The 18,093-nt window shown below is 22.2% G+C and overlaps 6 protein-coding genes across 6 annotated transcripts in view; all 6 read right to left on the bottom strand. All coding sequences in view use genetic code 6, as the record gives it.

The window, feature by feature from the left end:
- Positions 1-302, bottom strand: part of TTHERM_001028891 (hypothetical protein) — a gene marked incomplete at both ends in the record, with an annotated part of 484 nt that extends 182 nt beyond the window's left edge. Inside the window, 2 exons of the mRNA XM_012797446.1 lie at positions 1-64; positions 255-302. The exon at positions 1-64 is cut by the window's left edge and continues 182 nt beyond it. Of these exons, the coding sequence (XP_012652900.1) occupies positions 1-64; positions 255-302 (112 nt within the window). The remainder of the gene's footprint in view (positions 65-254) is intronic.
- A 1,042-nt stretch (positions 303-1,344) lies between these two features.
- TTHERM_001028880 (ubiquitin family protein) lies at positions 1,345-1,862 on the bottom strand (the record flags this gene model as incomplete). The annotated part of the gene is made up of 3 exons (XM_012797445.1): positions 1,345-1,657; positions 1,717-1,734; positions 1,819-1,862. 3 exons carry the CDS (start codon positions 1,860-1,862, stop codon positions 1,345-1,347), a joined length of 375 nt encoding a protein of 124 aa, XP_012652899.1.
- A 1,745-nt stretch (positions 1,863-3,607) lies between these two features.
- Positions 3,608-4,292, bottom strand: TTHERM_01028870 (hypothetical protein; the record flags this gene model as incomplete). The annotated part of the gene is made up of 2 exons (XM_001015149.3): positions 3,608-3,952; positions 4,260-4,292. 2 exons carry the CDS (start codon positions 4,290-4,292, stop codon positions 3,608-3,610), a joined length of 378 nt encoding a protein of 125 aa, XP_001015149.2.
- Positions 4,293-5,232: 940 nt separating this feature from the next.
- Positions 5,233-6,500, bottom strand: TTHERM_001028869 (chaperonin HslO; the record flags this gene model as incomplete). The annotated part of the gene is made up of 6 exons (XM_012797444.1): positions 5,233-5,558; positions 5,609-5,727; positions 5,783-5,946; positions 6,008-6,166; positions 6,215-6,301; positions 6,357-6,500. 6 exons carry the CDS (start codon positions 6,498-6,500, stop codon positions 5,233-5,235), a joined length of 999 nt encoding a protein of 332 aa, XP_012652898.1.
- Positions 6,501-7,043: 543 nt separating this feature from the next.
- Positions 7,044-10,541, bottom strand: TTHERM_01028860 (hypothetical protein; the record flags this gene model as incomplete). Its single annotated transcript, XM_001015148.2, has 7 exons — positions 7,044-7,946; positions 8,037-8,360; positions 8,576-9,145; positions 9,317-9,696; positions 9,798-9,881; positions 9,955-10,329; positions 10,448-10,541. 7 exons carry the CDS (start codon positions 10,539-10,541, stop codon positions 7,044-7,046), a joined length of 2,730 nt encoding a protein of 909 aa, XP_001015148.2.
- Positions 10,542-11,621: 1,080 nt separating this feature from the next.
- On the bottom strand, positions 11,622-17,327 carry TTHERM_01028850 (hypothetical protein; the record flags this gene model as incomplete). Its single annotated transcript, XM_001015147.2, has 3 exons — positions 11,622-15,348; positions 15,561-16,395; positions 16,445-17,327. The coding sequence occupies 3 exons, from the start codon at positions 17,325-17,327 to the stop codon at positions 11,622-11,624; spliced, it is 5,445 nt and encodes a 1,814-aa protein (XP_001015147.2).
- Positions 17,328-18,093: the final 766 nt, after the last annotated feature.

Below are 18,093 nucleotides of genomic sequence, written 5' to 3'. Positions count from 1 at the left end.
ATTTACCAAATTTAAATATATATATATATACCTTAATAGCAAATAGTTAGCATTCTAGTTATTTCTTACTTAAAAAAATATTAGTACAAAAATAAATTTGTCAATCAAATCTAATTATCAATTACTTTAACATAAAATAGTGCTTTTTTAAAAATGTAAACTCAAATAAAATCCCTTTAATACTAATTTTGTTTAATTTCGGGGGATAAAGGAGGAGGGTTCATATTCCTAATTATCCTATTTCACTAGTCTACATAACTGGGTTTATTTATATCGTTTGGTACTCTATTCACTCTTTCCATTTACAATCATTTAAGTTTTTGTATTTCTTTACTAAAAAATGGATTTTTGAAGAGTAAATAAATAGCCCTTTCTTCTTTTGATTTGAAAAATATTAATATATATGATTTCCTAAATATTTATTCCTTATCAATAATAAACTGACTAAACAAAGATTATGTGTACAAGTAGTTTTAATTTAATTTAAATTAATTGCTAAAACTACCTTTAAAATATATATATTATAATATCAATAAGAGTATCCAAAGTCATAGTAAGTTTGTTAAATTTTATGTGTACCACTTATTATCACTTAATTCAAAAAATATCTATTGTTAACAATAAATTGATCCTTTTAAAAAAAATTGTTAATAAAAAAGCAAATAAACTTTATTCAAAAAGTTAATTTTTAATTTGAGAAGTTAAATTAAGATGAATGACTATTAAAAGAAATATTTTTTAAAAGAGTAATATAATGTTTTTTCATAAATATTCTAAAAATACTTTTAAAAAATCGCTCTAAAAATACAATATAAAATCATCTTAATATAATATATGAATAGATAGATGGCTATAAACGCAAAATTAATTAATCAGTTAATGCCTTTCTTTATATTTAAATTTAATCTCTTTATACTAATGCTTACAAAAGAAATAATTAATTAATAAGTCATTGTTAATATAGATAAAATTTTTAAAGATAGATAGATAGATATTTGTTCACAAAATAGTTTAACTATTCTGAAAACATTTATTTAGATTCTTTTGTATTTTCATTAATATATTATTTATTATTATTGTAAAATAAATGCAAATTTGATTTTAGATATTATAGATTTCATCATTTTACCCAATTATTAAGAATTTTCAATTAAAACAAATGGTATTCAAACAAAAATAAAATAAGATGAATGAGTTCGTTCTTATTATTTCCTAACTAATTGAACAGCATTTGGAATAATAATTTTACATTTAAAAAATGTTTCTTTTTCTACTACAATAAATAATCTATGAAATTATAATTTTGATTTAAATATGTAATATTCATAATTTTGATAATACTATTCATATTAATCTGCAGCAGTCAGTCATTCTACTATTAGCAACTATCTCCAGCTCAGTTGTATGTAAAACTTCTTAAATATATATGCATTTATGATTGGTTTTAATAAATTATCCCTTGTAGTATAAATCAAAATTATCAGGATCTAAATCTGAATAGCGAAGACTTATTAAAGCCTTCAAGTTTTCTATTGAATCATTTGCATCTATATCTAATTAAAAAGAGTTGCAATTAGCGGTTGAAGGCTTAGATCTGCTATCAAATTTAAGAGTGATTATCATCTTACTTTAAAACTAAATCTTTAACTTTTGAACCCTTTTTTAATATACAAATAAATATAAAAATAGATCTTTATATAATTAACAATTAAATACAAATTATCTGCCACAGAACTATTATTAAATTTATTTAAAAAAATTAATGAAAAATAACATCTACTTATTCGTTCTATTTTAATTAGAAAATTGTAGATTGACTAATGAATGTTGATCTTTCTATTCATATCTATTCCCAAATTCATTTATTCTAATTGAATTTTAAATGTAAAGAAGAGAATTTTAACTAAAAATTTGCATCTCTTTTTGAGTAAAATGTATCAATTTTATTTATTAGAAAATTCATTTTCATCTGGAAAAAATAAACATTCTAAAACATATTTTTAGATATATTAAATAAAGAGTAGCTTCTTTAATTGAAAATTTTATTGAAGTTTTACTTACTAATAAAGATTAATGAAAATCAAACTAATTTTTTTGCTTTAATAAAAAAAAAGTTAAAAATTTTTGAAGAAATATGGATTGAAAAAATACAAATGCTAAAATTAGTATTAAGCTTGTAATTAAATATTTGAATGAATAGAATAATTAGCATTTTTAATATCTATTTATAGTTAATTACTTATTTTAATTAAATCAGTATTTTATTTTAAAAAGAATAATACTTAAAATTAAAAACAAGGAACTAGCTTTTATTATAATATTAATAATAATTTAAATTAATGCAGTAATTTTTTTATATGTTCTGAACCTCTTACCACCATGAATTAAATGTTTTATTGGTAAAAAATTCAAAGCAAATTCTCTCAGTATATTTTTATTTATCATTAGCTATTTCATAGCTAAATATTTTATACAAATAATATCCAGCATATAAAAATCTTAATATTTACTTCTAAATAAACTAATGAAATGAATTGTTTTAATATATTTAGGAGATAAATTTATTTTTATAGAAAAGAAATTTATAATAGATTGATTATTTGGTATTACTGTAGTTGAAAACACAAAATATAATGTAAATATAGCACAAAATTAATTTATTAAGAAAATATAACTAACAATTAGGTATTTAGAGCTTTGCGGGGATATTAAAATCAATCGTGGAACATTTATTATTAAATATATTGATTTAAAATTAGAAGAGTTTATTTGTAAAAATATAATTTTGAGTTAAATTTGGTAGGTATTTTATAAACATTTTTGAACTAACAAAGTAGATAAATATAATTAGGTATAATTAGTTATTTTATTTAAATAAAAATTAAAGGAGTGGTTCTTATAAGATTGCTAATTTAAATGAGATAAATAAAACTTCATAAAAATGTTAAATACATTATTAGAGAAACATAAGATATAATTTTAGAGTTAAGATTAACTATAGGAAATAAAAGGAGTAAAAAGATGTTTAAGTTTATTGCTTGCACAAAAGATAACAAAATTGTTTGATTATATTAAAAAGAAATTTACTTTTAATTAAAACAATTATTTATACCATATATAAATCATCAATTTTTTGTATTCAAACTTAAAAATATAATAAATGAAATATTTTTAAACATGCAAAAAATGAAAAAAATTATAAAAAATAGATTTTAATTAATCTAATATTAAGTTAAATCAATAAAATTGTAAAATTTAAAGAATTTCTAATTTTGAATAGTCATTTGCAAATAGATTATTTCATGTTTTTTTAAACAGTTAGTTTTATAAGCATACAACTAAATAGTCTAGTGTGTGAAATATATATAAGGGTTATATGAAATGATGAATTAAAAAGTAAAAATTTACTTATATTCAAGAAATATTTTAAGAATAAATTATTGTATTTTGATTATATTAGTTTTTATATAATTTTGATTTTGTAAATATCTTATTATGGCAAGTAATTTAAATTTATTTATTTTCAATTTTAATATGTTTTTAGTTATTATATTAGAGCTTATATTTTAAATTCGTCTGTGTGAGGTTGTTTTCACAATATTTTTTATCAAAAGATAGTGCAACAAGTTCTTGTTGAGTTAAAAACAGTGACAATTATAGGAGAACCTTCACTCTATTAGAGATTCAAGCAAATTATTTCTTCTTTGAGAGTTTTTGTACCTTACTTTAATTCGAAAAACTCTGGGTCAAGATCTGTGAATTTTAAAGAAATGAGGGTCTTTAAATTCGAAACAGTCTAATTAGCATCAACATCAATAGAGAATTAGTTGTTATCAACATTTTGATGCTTGAAAGAACTGTTAAATACAACTTAAATAATCATATTTTTTAAAGCAATTATAGGTAAATTTATTTGTATGTATTCTATTTATGCTTTGATTGTTTCTTTTATCTTTAATTACAAAAAAATTATTTATATTAAAATTTTTTGCTTTTTTAGTTTTAAATTAGAGGAAGATATAGAGTTAATAGAAAAATGAGAATTAAAATAAAAAAAGGCTGACTAACTCTGATTATAATAAATTAATTATAATTTGATTTGAAAAATAATATCGACTGATTTATCATGAAATAGCTGTCATTCAAATCTATCTCATTTTTAATATAAAATTTTAGAGTTTTTTAATGTAAAAAACAATATATTTCCAGTCTAATCTAACTAAAAAATTAGCTATTTTTAGTATATTTTTCTTTTTTACTTAAATAACTTTAATCAAAGCAATGATACTCATTAAATTCAAAAACTAGATAATCTAATTTACTTTTCTAAGTTTTTTTCTTAACCTTTTACATACAATAAGCAAATAAACGACTATTTAATAAATCTCCATCTAAAATAGAAAACAAATAATATTGTAAGTAAGTATATTTATGTAAAATAGATATTAGAACATAATTATTGATGTTAAGATGTAAAAAAACTATTTGATCAGAATTAATAATTAAATTAAATTAACACAAAAAACATTTAAATTAATAAATATATTATTATAATCTTAATTATTATTTATATTTTAATGATTAATTATTCTTTTTAAGATGGCAGAGTTCCTTTAATATGCTCATTTCTATTGTAAATAATCGTAAATCATAAAAATAATATCTTATTTCAATTAAATATTTAATAATAAACTGTGGTTATTCATCCTTTTAAACTAGATTCATTGTTTAATCACTAAAAATATAAATTATTTAGAATTTAAAGAAATATTTTTTTTATTTTGAGGTGGGCTAAGGATAATTAATGAGTTTAGATAGTAATTATTATAATAAAAAGTAATAATAAATCAATATAATTGTTAAACTGAATTTAAATTTATAACTTGGAATATAATTTTTATGAGAAATTTTAAAATTAGAAAATAAAAATATTTTTTTCATTAATAAGTAAGTGTGATTTTATAACAATTGAATCCATTTTTTATGCATTTATAACAGATTTAATAAAGAAATTATTTCAGTTTTATAATTAATTAGCTTTTCATAAAATATAGAAAGATATTTTGAAATAGAAAGCTTCAGAAAAGTAAGATTTAAATAAATAAGTGGTTTAATAAAAATCCAATACTTACTTACAAAATAATCATATAGATAAAATTTTAACTATTTTTAGTTATATTAAAAATGCTTTTTTTTTCTCTTTTTAAATAAAATAAATATTTGATGAATTTTTCATTATTTAGGTGGTGTATTTTGTTCATTTTATACAATTGTTTATTATGCTTTCTGCTTAGCTTCTATTTCTGTAGATTCTTTAATTAGCTATTCAAAATCCTAATCTTCTATTGTATAGTTTGTATTACAATAGATGCAATTTAAAGTTCTATCATTCTTTTATTTCATATCAGCTAAAGTTTCTGACCCTATCTTTACAAGTAATTGCATAAAATTTTCCTTACAACATCTACAGTAAAAGTCAACTGGATAACGTGTAAGTTAGATATCATCAATATTAAATTATTTCTCAAGCAACTCTTTAACTTAGCTAAAATTCATTTCTAATTTATTATGATATAATTGTAAAATAAAATAAAATAATATATTTTACATTGATATTTCATCTATTTGAATATTTCTGAGTTTATTATATCTTCGTGTAATGCCTCTAAATAAGCTTCTTGAGCTTCAGGCATTTTTTATAACATGTATCCAAATGATCTTTCAACTCTTTAATAACAAGCAATATGTATTTAAATTGAATTATTAAATAAATAAAATTTACTTAGAATCTTTTGATTTAGTGTAAAGATCACATAAATTTAGAATTTAATCTGATATTTGGTAGAATTCTTAGACCTACTTTCCAGAAAAATTAACCCAATCTTATTACTCGTTATAATCTAAACTAAGTACACTGAAAGACTCTTGTTAATATCCATATAAAACCTAATATTTAATTATTTAATGAATTCTCATGTAATTATCTTAAATGCTACTTATTAGTTACCTTTCCAACTTTAAAGAAAGGAGTAAATTGTTGATTAGGGCTTTAATATTTGATAGAAAATCCTCTGATTTCTCCATTTGCCATTGATTCTGCATAAAAATCATATGAGTTTTTATCTTAGTCATCAAAAGAAACAATAGCTTTGATTCTTTCTTCTCCCTAAAAAAAAAAAAATATATGATTCATTATAAGTTCTATAAATTCTACCTTCAAGAGGGAAGATATCATCAAGCTTGTGCTGAAGCAATTACCTAAAAGATTAATTTATCTTTCTTCTTTTAATTTAAACTTGTCCTATCAATTTTTTATGAAATACAATAATAACATTTCCTAAAAATGAAGAACTTACAACTGAAGTTTGTAAAGAAGTCGTATTATCAACAAAAGTAATTCTAAAATTCTTTTTTACAGAAAACCCCTTAATGACATGGTCCCTTTATTTAGGGTAATCTTTAAATGTTCTCAATGTTTTATAAACCAAGCTTTTAAACATTTCAATATAAAATTATGTAAATCAAATAATTAATTGATAAAAAAAGGGAATCAGATTTATTTCTAATATTTTTTAGCAGCTTAAGTTTATAAAAACACTCTCAATAATAATAATTTCTAGATATTTTAAGCTTCATAAGTATTTTGATATAAAATAGTTAACCAAAAACATGGAAATAAACGTCTATAAAATTATTAAAATTGAAAAATATTTTATTAACCTCTTTGAATATGAATTATTTGATTGATAATGATATATAAACACCTTAATTAGTTCATAAAAATAATCAATAATTTATTTTATGTATGCAATTAATTTATTTATATAATGCTATCACTCACTCATTTATTTCTCTGAGAAAAATATTTTAAAATCTTATTTGAATAAAGTCAAGTTTAAAAATGTTAGCTAATAATATATAATTAATAAATAGAGGAATTATATACAGCTTCATTCATTCAAATATAATAATTGATAATGTATGTTAATATTGTAATTAAATTTTTAAAATAATGCTTGCCCACTCATTTATTTATTTATTTTTCATTCATTTAGTTTTGGAATCTAAACACTTTGAGATTTAAAATGATTTTGTTAAATATTAATTGTTTTTTTACCTTTTGAACTATTTGGTAACACAATTGAAGTTAAATATGCTTAGAAATTGTTATGAAAAGAATTCAAATTTTTTTTAGGTTTTTATTTTTAATTTTATCTTAATTTTTACAATTTCTCATTATCATCTATATCTGATTCATGTAATTATAATAGAGGTTCCAATACTTTTTATTAAGATTCTTGTATTTTTAGTTGGGAATAGTGCTCTTTTGAGTGACTTTCAACAGCTTTTTATTTATTTTCTTGTAATTTAGATTAGTTTTCGCTCACTTTTGAAAGTGCATCAATGCAAGAATTATTTTAAGATCTTTTTTATTATTTTGTTTTCTTATCACTGCTTTATTTGAAGGTATTTTCTTTTTTATCTTTGCTTCTAGAAGTTAAAATAGATTCAAAATATTCAGAAGTAGGGCTTCTGTCAGTTAAAATTTACAGAGTTCCTGGTTGGGTCTAATTTGTGACAATTTTATTTGAATTTTGGAGTTTGTGTAACGAAACATGTTTTAAAGGTTTTAAAGTTTATGTCAGTGTTGATTCATTGTTTTCTTAAGTGCTAAAATTGTTATTATTTATCTTGCTTTTAAACTTCTTTTACTAACTTTCATTTTTTTCCTTTGAAGCTTTAAAACGATTGTCAATAGGAATTAAAAACTTTTAAAGACTATTCTTGCTAAGAGTTTTGGCATAAATCTTAATAGACTCATTAAATACACCATGATCTTGTATAATACCAATTGCAGAATGAGGGCTCAAACAGCAGGTACTAACAGAATTTTTTTGAGCAAATTAACTTGTATTTACTTGACTCATTTTAGAATTTGCTTATTCCTTTTGATAAAAGAAAAATTAAAAACTGTAAATGAAAATATCATTTTAATTTTAGAAAAAATGTTATCAATAAAAATTAAATAGAAATACATCAAAAACAGTTGAAGGCGTATTTAGTTATGGCGGATTTGTTAAAAACGATAGCTTTTGCTCCCTTTAATCAGCTAATTTAGATTAATAAGAGCTTATTTCAGAAATACCTAATCCAGATAAATACTGTTAGTGTCTTCTGTTTTATTTTATTCCTGTTCTACTAAAAATATCTGTCATCCTTAAAGGAAAATCTGTTCTTTCTTCAGGTGGATTAGAGTTAGCATCCATTCTTTTAAATCTCATCATGATCTCCTTATTAACTGAATTAGGATTTAATTCTTCCTCAAAAATTTTTTTAAGTTCTACTTGTTTTCTCGTTTTCTTTAGTTAAATAAATATTTAAATAATTAGTTCTTTAATTGATTAAATTTGATTTAATATTTATGTGGAAAATGTTTATCCTGAAAGAAAATATTATTTTTCTTTTTTAGAATTATTTTTGTTATTTTTATTTATAGTATTCTTGTCAAAAATTATTGAACGAACAATTAATTTTGAAAATTAAAAATCTATTTAAAAAAATAAATAATAAATACATTATATCTTGCTATAATAGTCTCTGGCTTTAATTCTCCTACACCAAAGTACTTTTTATCATTTAGAGCTTTTATCTTTAGCTTTGATGGGTTTTCTTTCCAGTTTATACTGTTCATTATGTGGAGACAACAGTTTTCACAAATAAGAGCTGCTCTAGAACGGAAACCGGGATTGTTGACTAAAGAAAGATATTACTCTTCTGATAATTCTGGCTCTTAATTTCTTATTACTCTTGGTATAATATAGTTTGGATTTACATCAAATCTCTTTTCATCTTAATCAGTTATTTTTGGGAAGTCTTGTGGAACATCTAAATCAAGTTTATCTAATAATTTATACATTTTCTCTAATTTTTCCCTCTCTTCTAAATATTTTTATTCGCTTTATTCCTTTTTCTTTTCTTTTTCTCCAACATGATCAAATTACCAACTCTTTATAATATGATCATACTCAACCATGTACATTCCATTCAATTCTACTTCTTCCAAACATTTTTTGCATATTTCCTTTGACTGTAAATCAATACCTTTTCCTATAGCACTTTTCACCTTACTTATGTAGCTTGGAATCTATTTAATTTTTACATAAGCAATATTTTTAATAAGCTTAAAATGATTTTTGTAACTTTTTCTCAAATTTTAATTCTCAAAAAATTCTCAACAACAAAGTTATTTTGAAATCAAATTGCATTAATTAAATTTAGAATTATATTTTTTAATTTTTTAAGTGATTTAATTTACATCTGTTTCAATGAATGGCAAACTCTTAGATGTTTCTTTTAAAGTTTTGTATTCTTAATTCATCTTTTGGCAAACTGATAAAGTTTTGCATTAAAGAAACCATATCTTGCCCTTTGGATCAATTTTAAAAATACCCTTGAAAAGAGAAATAGTTATGGGTTTTTCATAAGTGTTTTCAACATGCTTAACAATTTCTTCTATCTTTGTTTAGAAATATGAGTTGATCGCATGTCCTTTTAAATCAGTTGTTAATGACTAGTTATCAGATTCAAAAGTGATGACACGTTAATATATATCGAGATTAGTGTCGTTAATTTAGTTTGGGTTGGATATTTTCTGCGACAAATAAAACTCTCTATTCCAAGTTACTTGAATTACAGCTATTAGTTTAATTTAATTTATTTGAATATAAAATGTATTAAAATGAAGTATTTATTGCTTAGTGAATTGTAATACTTTCATTCATTTTATAATTGTTTACAGTTATTGTCTCCTTTTGATTAAATGAACTTTTAGAGAATTCCATCAATCATTTCTCCTGGTCTGGCTTTTATGAGAAATTCATCTAAAGTTAGTTTAGTTTTTTTTAAGTAAGTTTGAATGTATTTTTTAAAAGATAAAAGTTGTTAAGAATTTACTGAGCTATTCTAAATTCATGTATTGATATATTAGCTTGCTCGTAGTACTTGAATTGATTTCCTTTGAACTCATATCAGAGAAAGATTTTTTTGGAGAAAAGTCTTCTTAACTGCTATATTTATATCTAGTTGATGAATTTTATTGATAACTATATTGCTATTCTCCTTTTTATCTAACATTTTATATCTCTTGCTTATAAATCCAGACGGCCACAATCCCGCAAGGAGGAATATTGGTGCTAAATTTATTTAAAATTTACTCCTTTTCAAGATTTTATTTTTTCTTAAAATAAACTTAGCTATCCATAGAGAAATACCAAGAATATATCCCACCATTTTAGAACATGATTGTATCTGGAATGTTAACAAGGAGAACTTAAATACATCAAAAAAATTAGTAAAAATGATGATCATTAATTAATTAATTAATAATAAATGTATTCGCAGAATTAAATTATAAATCTAAACTGCTTAATTCTTAAACTTAAAATACTTTTCTTTAAAACAGAATCAACTTTCCACAAGCTCTTAAATATTTAATATATGAAACCATCTCCAGACTCTATGCTGCTATACTATTCAATCATTTCCTAAAATATTTATGAGTCCTTTAAGTAAATTTATTTCACTCTTTTTCTAATTATTCACTTTGTTAACAAAAATATTAAGTTTTTATGAAAATAATGTGCAACAAAAAGCAAATCAAATCAAACAAGCAAACAAACAAACAAATGATAAAAATAATAATCAAAATTTATGTAATTATATAAAATTTGTTATTTATAAAACATCCATTTCAATAAATTAATGGGTCTTTGTTTGAATCAGTCAGTCAGTAAGTATAAAAATCAAACATTAATTCAGTCAAATAATAAGTGCAATAATCAATTTTTATTTGAAAATAATTATTCATCATATTAATAAATCCAAAATTTTTAATATGCTTCGATGTAATTAAATGAGATAGATAATTAATTAATTAGTTTATTAATTGGATGGTATTTTATTTCAGTAAAAATATCTAAAAGTCTTAAATAGTAAATGTTTCAAAGCATTTTAAAAATGTAAATTAAATTTTTATTATTTTACAAATATTGATTTATATATTTACTAATTAACCATAATTTCAAGCTCAAATTGAAAATATAAAATATTCATTTTATTTTTTTAAGCTTAAACTAATTTATATTTGTAACAACAATTTTATATAAATTATGCATCAATAATATTTTTCTTTTAGCTATTACTATTGTTCAATTTCATGGATTTTTTATTGGATTTTTCAATAAAGTTTTGGATTAATTAAAATTATTTAAAACCAAAAAAATATACTAATTGCTATAATAATAAAATTAATGAATTAATGGTACTGAAAAAATGAATATTTTTTTAAAAAAATAAATATTATTAAATTATTGTTAAATAAATATTATTTCAATAATAATCAAATTTATTATATATAAGAGATGTTTAATGGTAATTAAATTTTGAACTTATAGAGATAAAAACCCAGTTTCAACTAAATCAATTAGGGTGTTTATGACTTACTTTTAGTTTTTATTTTGTGTATGATATTTTTCAAATGTGAATTAATTTATTGCCTTTTTTCAGTAGTTTGTTATTTATCTAGTAGTCAAGGAATATCTTAAAATTATTTTTCAATTTTTTCAATATTATTAATCATATGATTATTTTTCTATTGTATTCAGCCTCAAAAATGAATTTTGAGTCAATTCCGTATTTTCTTGTTGGTTCATTTTTATTGCAAAATCAGATTATTTTAAACATTTAACTAACCGAGGTTTTCTTTATTCAATGTTTTGTTATGCACTTTTCATAGATTTTAATTCTATCTCTTATACTTCATCAAATTATAAGTTTTATTCATCTAAGTCTACATATTTAGTGTGATTTATTGGAGAAGTATTAAAACTTACTCCACTTAATTAATTACTATCATTTATTTTATATAATTAAGATAATTACACTTCAAAATTAGTATTTTTAGCAAAGGTAGAAGCTTTCTTTAATCCCATTTTTTAAAATATTTTTTACTGATTAAATTATGATTAATCTGAAGTATTTTAAATATTTTATAGTTAACCATTATTTTCACCACATGTTTAAATAATTTTCTCATCGTTATTTTCTGTTTATTTTTAAAGAACTTGGATTTCAAAGCTTTTAACTATGAAATTAGAGGAATCTATAATTTTAATTAATATGCTACCAATATCTTTTTTTTCTGGAGTTCCACTAATTAATATAATTCCATTAATTAAATTTATAGAATGAATCCAAGAAGGTAGCTTTTCATTATCTGCTAATCCTTTTTCTAAGTAATGGGTATCTAGAAGTTTATGCAGAGTATAGCAACATGAGATATTAGTGTTTTTTTCGAATGTCTTAACTGACTAAATTAGACTGCTAAATGTATGTAAGCTCTCTCCTTGAGTCACTTATAAAAATTTAGTCGATTTGCTAGAGAATCCAATGGCTCTTGATTTAATAGCTTCTTTCAATAAAGCTTAAAAAAATCTTATTTCCTAAGGATTTTTAGTATCTGGGTCATAATAATATCTTGATATAGAACTAAAAATTTCTCTAAGAGAAGCAGAATAAGTCTTTTCATTAATATTCATTTCAGGATAGGGATTTATGTTACCAAAAGAAGGTTTTATATCAACATATGCTTTATACCAATCTATTTCTAAATAATACTAACAAGCTTTACTCTGCATGCATTCAAATATTTTTTTAGTAATTTTATCTTTTTCTATTAAGTAGTCTACAAAATAGCAACAAACAGCTTATGATAATACAGAATTTCTTATTAAAAGAGATTCTAATTACTTTTTATTGAGGATTCTATTTTTTTCAGGTAGGTTTTCTTATTTTTATTTTATGAACTATAAAATTGATAAAAAATTGATTTACCCATTTTAGAAAAGATTATATTCATTTCCTGCTAGATCATTTACTTTGCTTTAATCCATTTTAATATGTTAGCTTTACATTTCTAATAGATCACATCTTATGCTATCAGCTACAGATTTAGAGTTTATATTTGAATCATTTAAATTGTTTTTCTATTTTGTTATATATTTCTTTGATTAAAAATGATTTTGATTTTATTCAATCAAGTTATTTTTTGCAAAATTCGTAGTATATATTTCTGTAATTGGTTGAGAATTTTCTAATTTTAGGCTATTTTCATTTTAGTTAATATTGTTTCTTGCTGATAATTCTCTTTTTAAAGCTAATTTAAACTTTTGAGAACTTTACATCATAATATTTTTAGATTAACTATCAACTACTGCTATTTCATCTATATTTACTCCAAAAGGGTACATTTTATTAATAACCTCTTCTTCAAAACTAATATAGTCTTCTTCTTCTTCTTCTATATTTTTTAAATTCTATACTCTATTTTTAGGATTAAAGTATTTGTAGCTAGTAGTCTAATTTTTCTCCATTAATTCCTTAGATAATTAACGTAAAATCTCTTTCTCTCCTATTGTTTTTTGGAAAAATATCCATAATTTCTTTGCTAAACCTCTAACATCATTAGTTATTGTTATTTATTTTTAATATATTTCTCCTACATAGGCAACATCTTTAGAGTAGATATATTATTATTTAAAATATATATTATAGATCAAATGCTTATACTTATACAATCCGAGTATACCAAATATAGGTCCAAGAATTTAAATAGCTAACTGAATAGCGTAACTGAAAGGTATCATGCAGGGATTTATGGTAAATTGATCAATACTATAAGTGTAGCCATCTGTAGCATTAACTTAGATCACAACAAAACTGTTTAAATAAGAAACCGGGGGATTACCAGTTAACACTCTTTCTGTAGGAGAAAATTAAATCCAATAACCTTTAGGAATATCAACAAATTTGTTTTGTTATTTTATCTAAACCGAGTACTGTAAGAGAGGTGAATCATTACATGTAAAGACTGAACTACTTATTTGATACTAAAAGCTTTCATAAATATAAATTTTTCCACTATCATACTAAGAGTTAAAGTCTCTTTGTAAATTAATGTCTTATGAAAGAGTAACAGGAGTTTATTAAGATAAAAATACCACTTCTTTATAAGAAAAAGTATTGATGTAATCATAGTTAACTCCATCAGAAACAGTCATTTAAATTAATATATCATCGGAGAAAATATTGTTGCTAATTGAATACTTCACACCGTTTTATAATATGCTATTTATATTATTAAGGCTACCCTCCAGTTTAAGCTAATCTTAGGCAGAAGAGATTAGAATAAGTACACTTGGATAGCTTTTATTGACAAATTTAATCTTGTTTGTAGGTAGAATATATCCCCCATCAATTCTTTCAACAATTTGTAATTAAACTGTAATGTCATTTTAAATAGAAAATATTATTTAATTCTTATTTTTTAAATCAACTTGAATCGATTAAGTAATATAAAAGCTGATAGTATAGTTTATAATATTTTAGTTTATAACATACTATATAAATTGCTTAACAAGACTTAAATTCGAATCTTTCCATTTTGCTAGATAAACTAATTCATTTATTCCAAGATTTAATTCTTAAGATGGAGTATAGGAAGGTTAAACGAATCCGCTTTAATCCATAATTCCATTAATTATGCAGGCTTTCTTTATGGAAAGAGAGTCTTCATCGTTGATTTGTAGGTAATTATTTACAAAAGCCGAATCTTCTACCTACTGGTAAGTTAAGAAAACTACTTATTAAATAGTGTCAATATATTATCCTTCACTATCTTTTTAAAGAGAATCTTTGCTAATACTCAAACTTAATATTTAAGTGCTTGGCTAAAATATTATCCAAGAGGGTAAAGCTTGAAGAATGTTTTAAAAATAATACTGAGCACTATTTACTCTTATACTTTAACTCTAGTAAATGGGAACCAAATGCATCTCAATTTTTTATCCAACTTATAAAGGTTATCCTTTTGGTAAGACTTATCTTGTAAATTCATTAGAATTAGATAAGCTTTATACTAAATAAATTTAAGTATGCAAGATTATTTAATTTTAAATTTAAAGAAGATATAAGAAATACTAGCCTGTTATAAATACCTATGTATTATCACTGGTAAGACACAAGCTATAGTAACCGAATACACCTGAATCTCCAATAATTTATACAATTGTAGGTTTCAGAATATCAACTATGCTTATTAAAATTATTGAAGGATACTCATAAGTTGTAGCTAAAATATACTAGTCGTTTGAAATCAAAATTATATGATGAAGAGAACCCACTATCTTCAATTGAGATATTTCTGTTAGCGTATAATTAGGCTGATTTTACAATATTATAATACCTTTGAAAGTGGCAGCTAAAATCCCATACTACTAATCTTACGTTAATCTAAAAAAAAAATAAATAAAAATTAAAAATAAAAATAAAAAAAAGTTAATTAAATTCTATTTTTAGCTAAAATAAATCAATTAATCTTAAAATAAGCTTTTAAGAATTAATTATTCATAATAAAGGTGCCTCATTAGAAAAATTTTTATGATACACTTCTTGTATTTTAATTTAATAATATAAATTAAATAATAAGTAAATTTAATCATTACTTAAAATCTGCAGTTTCATAAGAAAAATATGAAGAAACTATTTAAGGATTTAACAGATCAGTAATATTTCCTACAAGAATTCCATAAGAGTCTAGCCTCATGAATATTTTGTTCTCATCCTTACCTATAAAGAATGTAATAAAACTACTATCTCCTTATGTATACTTATATGTATCTATGACGCTGACAATAAAAGGATTGAGAGGATCTTTAATAGAAATTATATATCCGTTTATATAATTAGTAACAACTCCAAATTAAAAATCTTTGAAGAAGTCAACATAGATATATGCAACAAAAGGAGAACCTAAAGTAACATTTTCTTTTAATATTATTGGAGAACTAGAATTACTAAAATCGATAATTGATAATCCTGCTCCTATGCGAGTTAGATAAGCTGTGCTATTATCTTTGAGAAAACTAATTTTACTATTTGGAAATGACGAACTTGATTGTCTATAGACAAACGATAAACTCTCTAAAATTCCTTGTCCAGAATATTTAAACGCAGCAGATCCATAATCAGCTCTCGCTATATAAAGTTCCTGTTTATTCTAATTGAAAATGCAAGAGTAATCTAGACTGCCATGTTTACTGTCTTCTTTGTAGAAGTTATAAGAACTAAGTTAATACTAATTCAACATTAAATTTGGAACATCTCTGTTGAAATTTGGGGTAGTCCTTTCAAAAATTTACAGTGTTAATGAGTTTGTATAATAAAGGAGATCTTCTGCGCTGCTTAACTTTAAATCTCTAGAGCTAGAATCAACAAATATTCTTTGGACAATATAGAATGACTTATTCTGAATATCATATACTTAAACTCCCCAATGATCTAAATTATGTATAGAGATATCTTCTATTTTAAGAAAGATACATTTAACCACCTAATCCTTCAAATTCAGTTAAATCAATCTATTAAAATATTGTAGAAGTACAAGTCTAGCCTCCGCTATCTAGAAAATTTTGAATATTGAACATAAATACACCTCTATATTGCATCATAATAGCGATGGTGTTCTCATCAAGTAGTTAAAAGTTAACAACGTCAAAAAAGAGAGGCTTTAATAAACAGGAATAAGTAAAAGAAATACTGTTTATATTTTAACCATTGTTAACTTTAAAAAACTAAACTCCTACATTTGATGTAGTAACTAAAGCAAAAGAGTATTATCTAACAAATTCAATTTAAAAGGTATTAATTCCATTAACAATAACTGATTATAGATGGATAAACCCTTAACTTGGCTATCTAAAATCAAATATTTAAAATTAGGTATAGCACATTAAAAAGAGGACATTATTATCCAGAGGCCATAGTACTATCTAATTTATTGATAAATTACCTTTAGATACTCCTTTTATTGTGATAGAAAAAGGCCAAATTTTAGTATCGATGCCAAAAAATAAACCTGTCGAATGTCCAATCCATAGAAAATTAATAGTATCGCTGTAAATTATTCCCTATGTTGTTCCATTAAGTGCGAGAGTGTCATTAAAAACAATTTAAGGGTTATTTAAATTTGTAGTATCAAAGATATATACTCCACATTTTGCCATGCTGAGTGCTACATATTTTTTAGATGATTGAGTAAATGGTTATATTTAATATGATTATCCTTCTTTACATAGCAAAGAAGTATCTATTGTTAATGATGGGACTGGTTAAAAAACAGGTATATTTTTTTCGTCTTCTGGGCTCAGAATAAAAGAGAAACTTGTCTGTATTAAACTGAAAAGTATATAAACTAAGATAACTTATAGCATTATTGTGATATTAATTGTTTGTTTTTTTTGTAATTAATACTTTAAAATTAATTAATTAATTATATATTTTTAGTTTAGGTTCATCTTATAAATAATTGATTCAGTGACTAACAATTTATTAATTAAATAAGCAAAAAAACGTCAAAAAAATAAGACTTTTTTAAATTTAATAAATAAATAAATTAAAAACTAAAATAGCTAATGAAAATTCGTTAATTATGAAAAGAATTTTTTTTTAATTCTTTAAAATTTTAAGCAAATAACTGTAAATAAAATTTATATTGTTAATTTATAAAACTGGAATAATTTTTAAATAATTCTAGAAGATAGTTTGCTACTAAAACTTTTAACTTTATTGATTTACTAAAAAAATTTAAATCCCATTTCTCTTTTTTTAAAATTATTATTTTTATTAAGGATTTGAATTTAAGTGATTGAAAAATATCTAAAGTATCAAACAATCTAAAAATATGCCCTATGCTTTTTTGCCTGCCTAGCCTTCTAAGAATAAAAAAATAAATGAACAAAATTTTAATTTAGATTATTATGACTGGTATTCTAAACAAAAAAATAAAAAAGTAATATTTTTTTCATTTCTCAAAAATAAAAATCAAGAGACTATTTTGAAATTAATTTTTTTTTCTTCAAATTTTGATAAATATTTCTTGTTTCAAAACTTAATTTTAAAAATAAACAACATTTATTCAAATTTTAATACTCCAACTTAATTATTTTTGCTTAATTATATTCTAATATAAAAAATTAG

Source organism: Tetrahymena thermophila (genome assembly GCF_000189635.1).
Source record: "Tetrahymena thermophila SB210 genomic scaffold scf_8254656, whole genome shotgun sequence".
Classification (NCBI taxonomy): domain Eukaryota; phylum Ciliophora; class Oligohymenophorea; order Hymenostomatida; family Tetrahymenidae; genus Tetrahymena; species Tetrahymena thermophila.
This window is presented reverse-complemented; position numbering and strand designations above follow the sequence as displayed.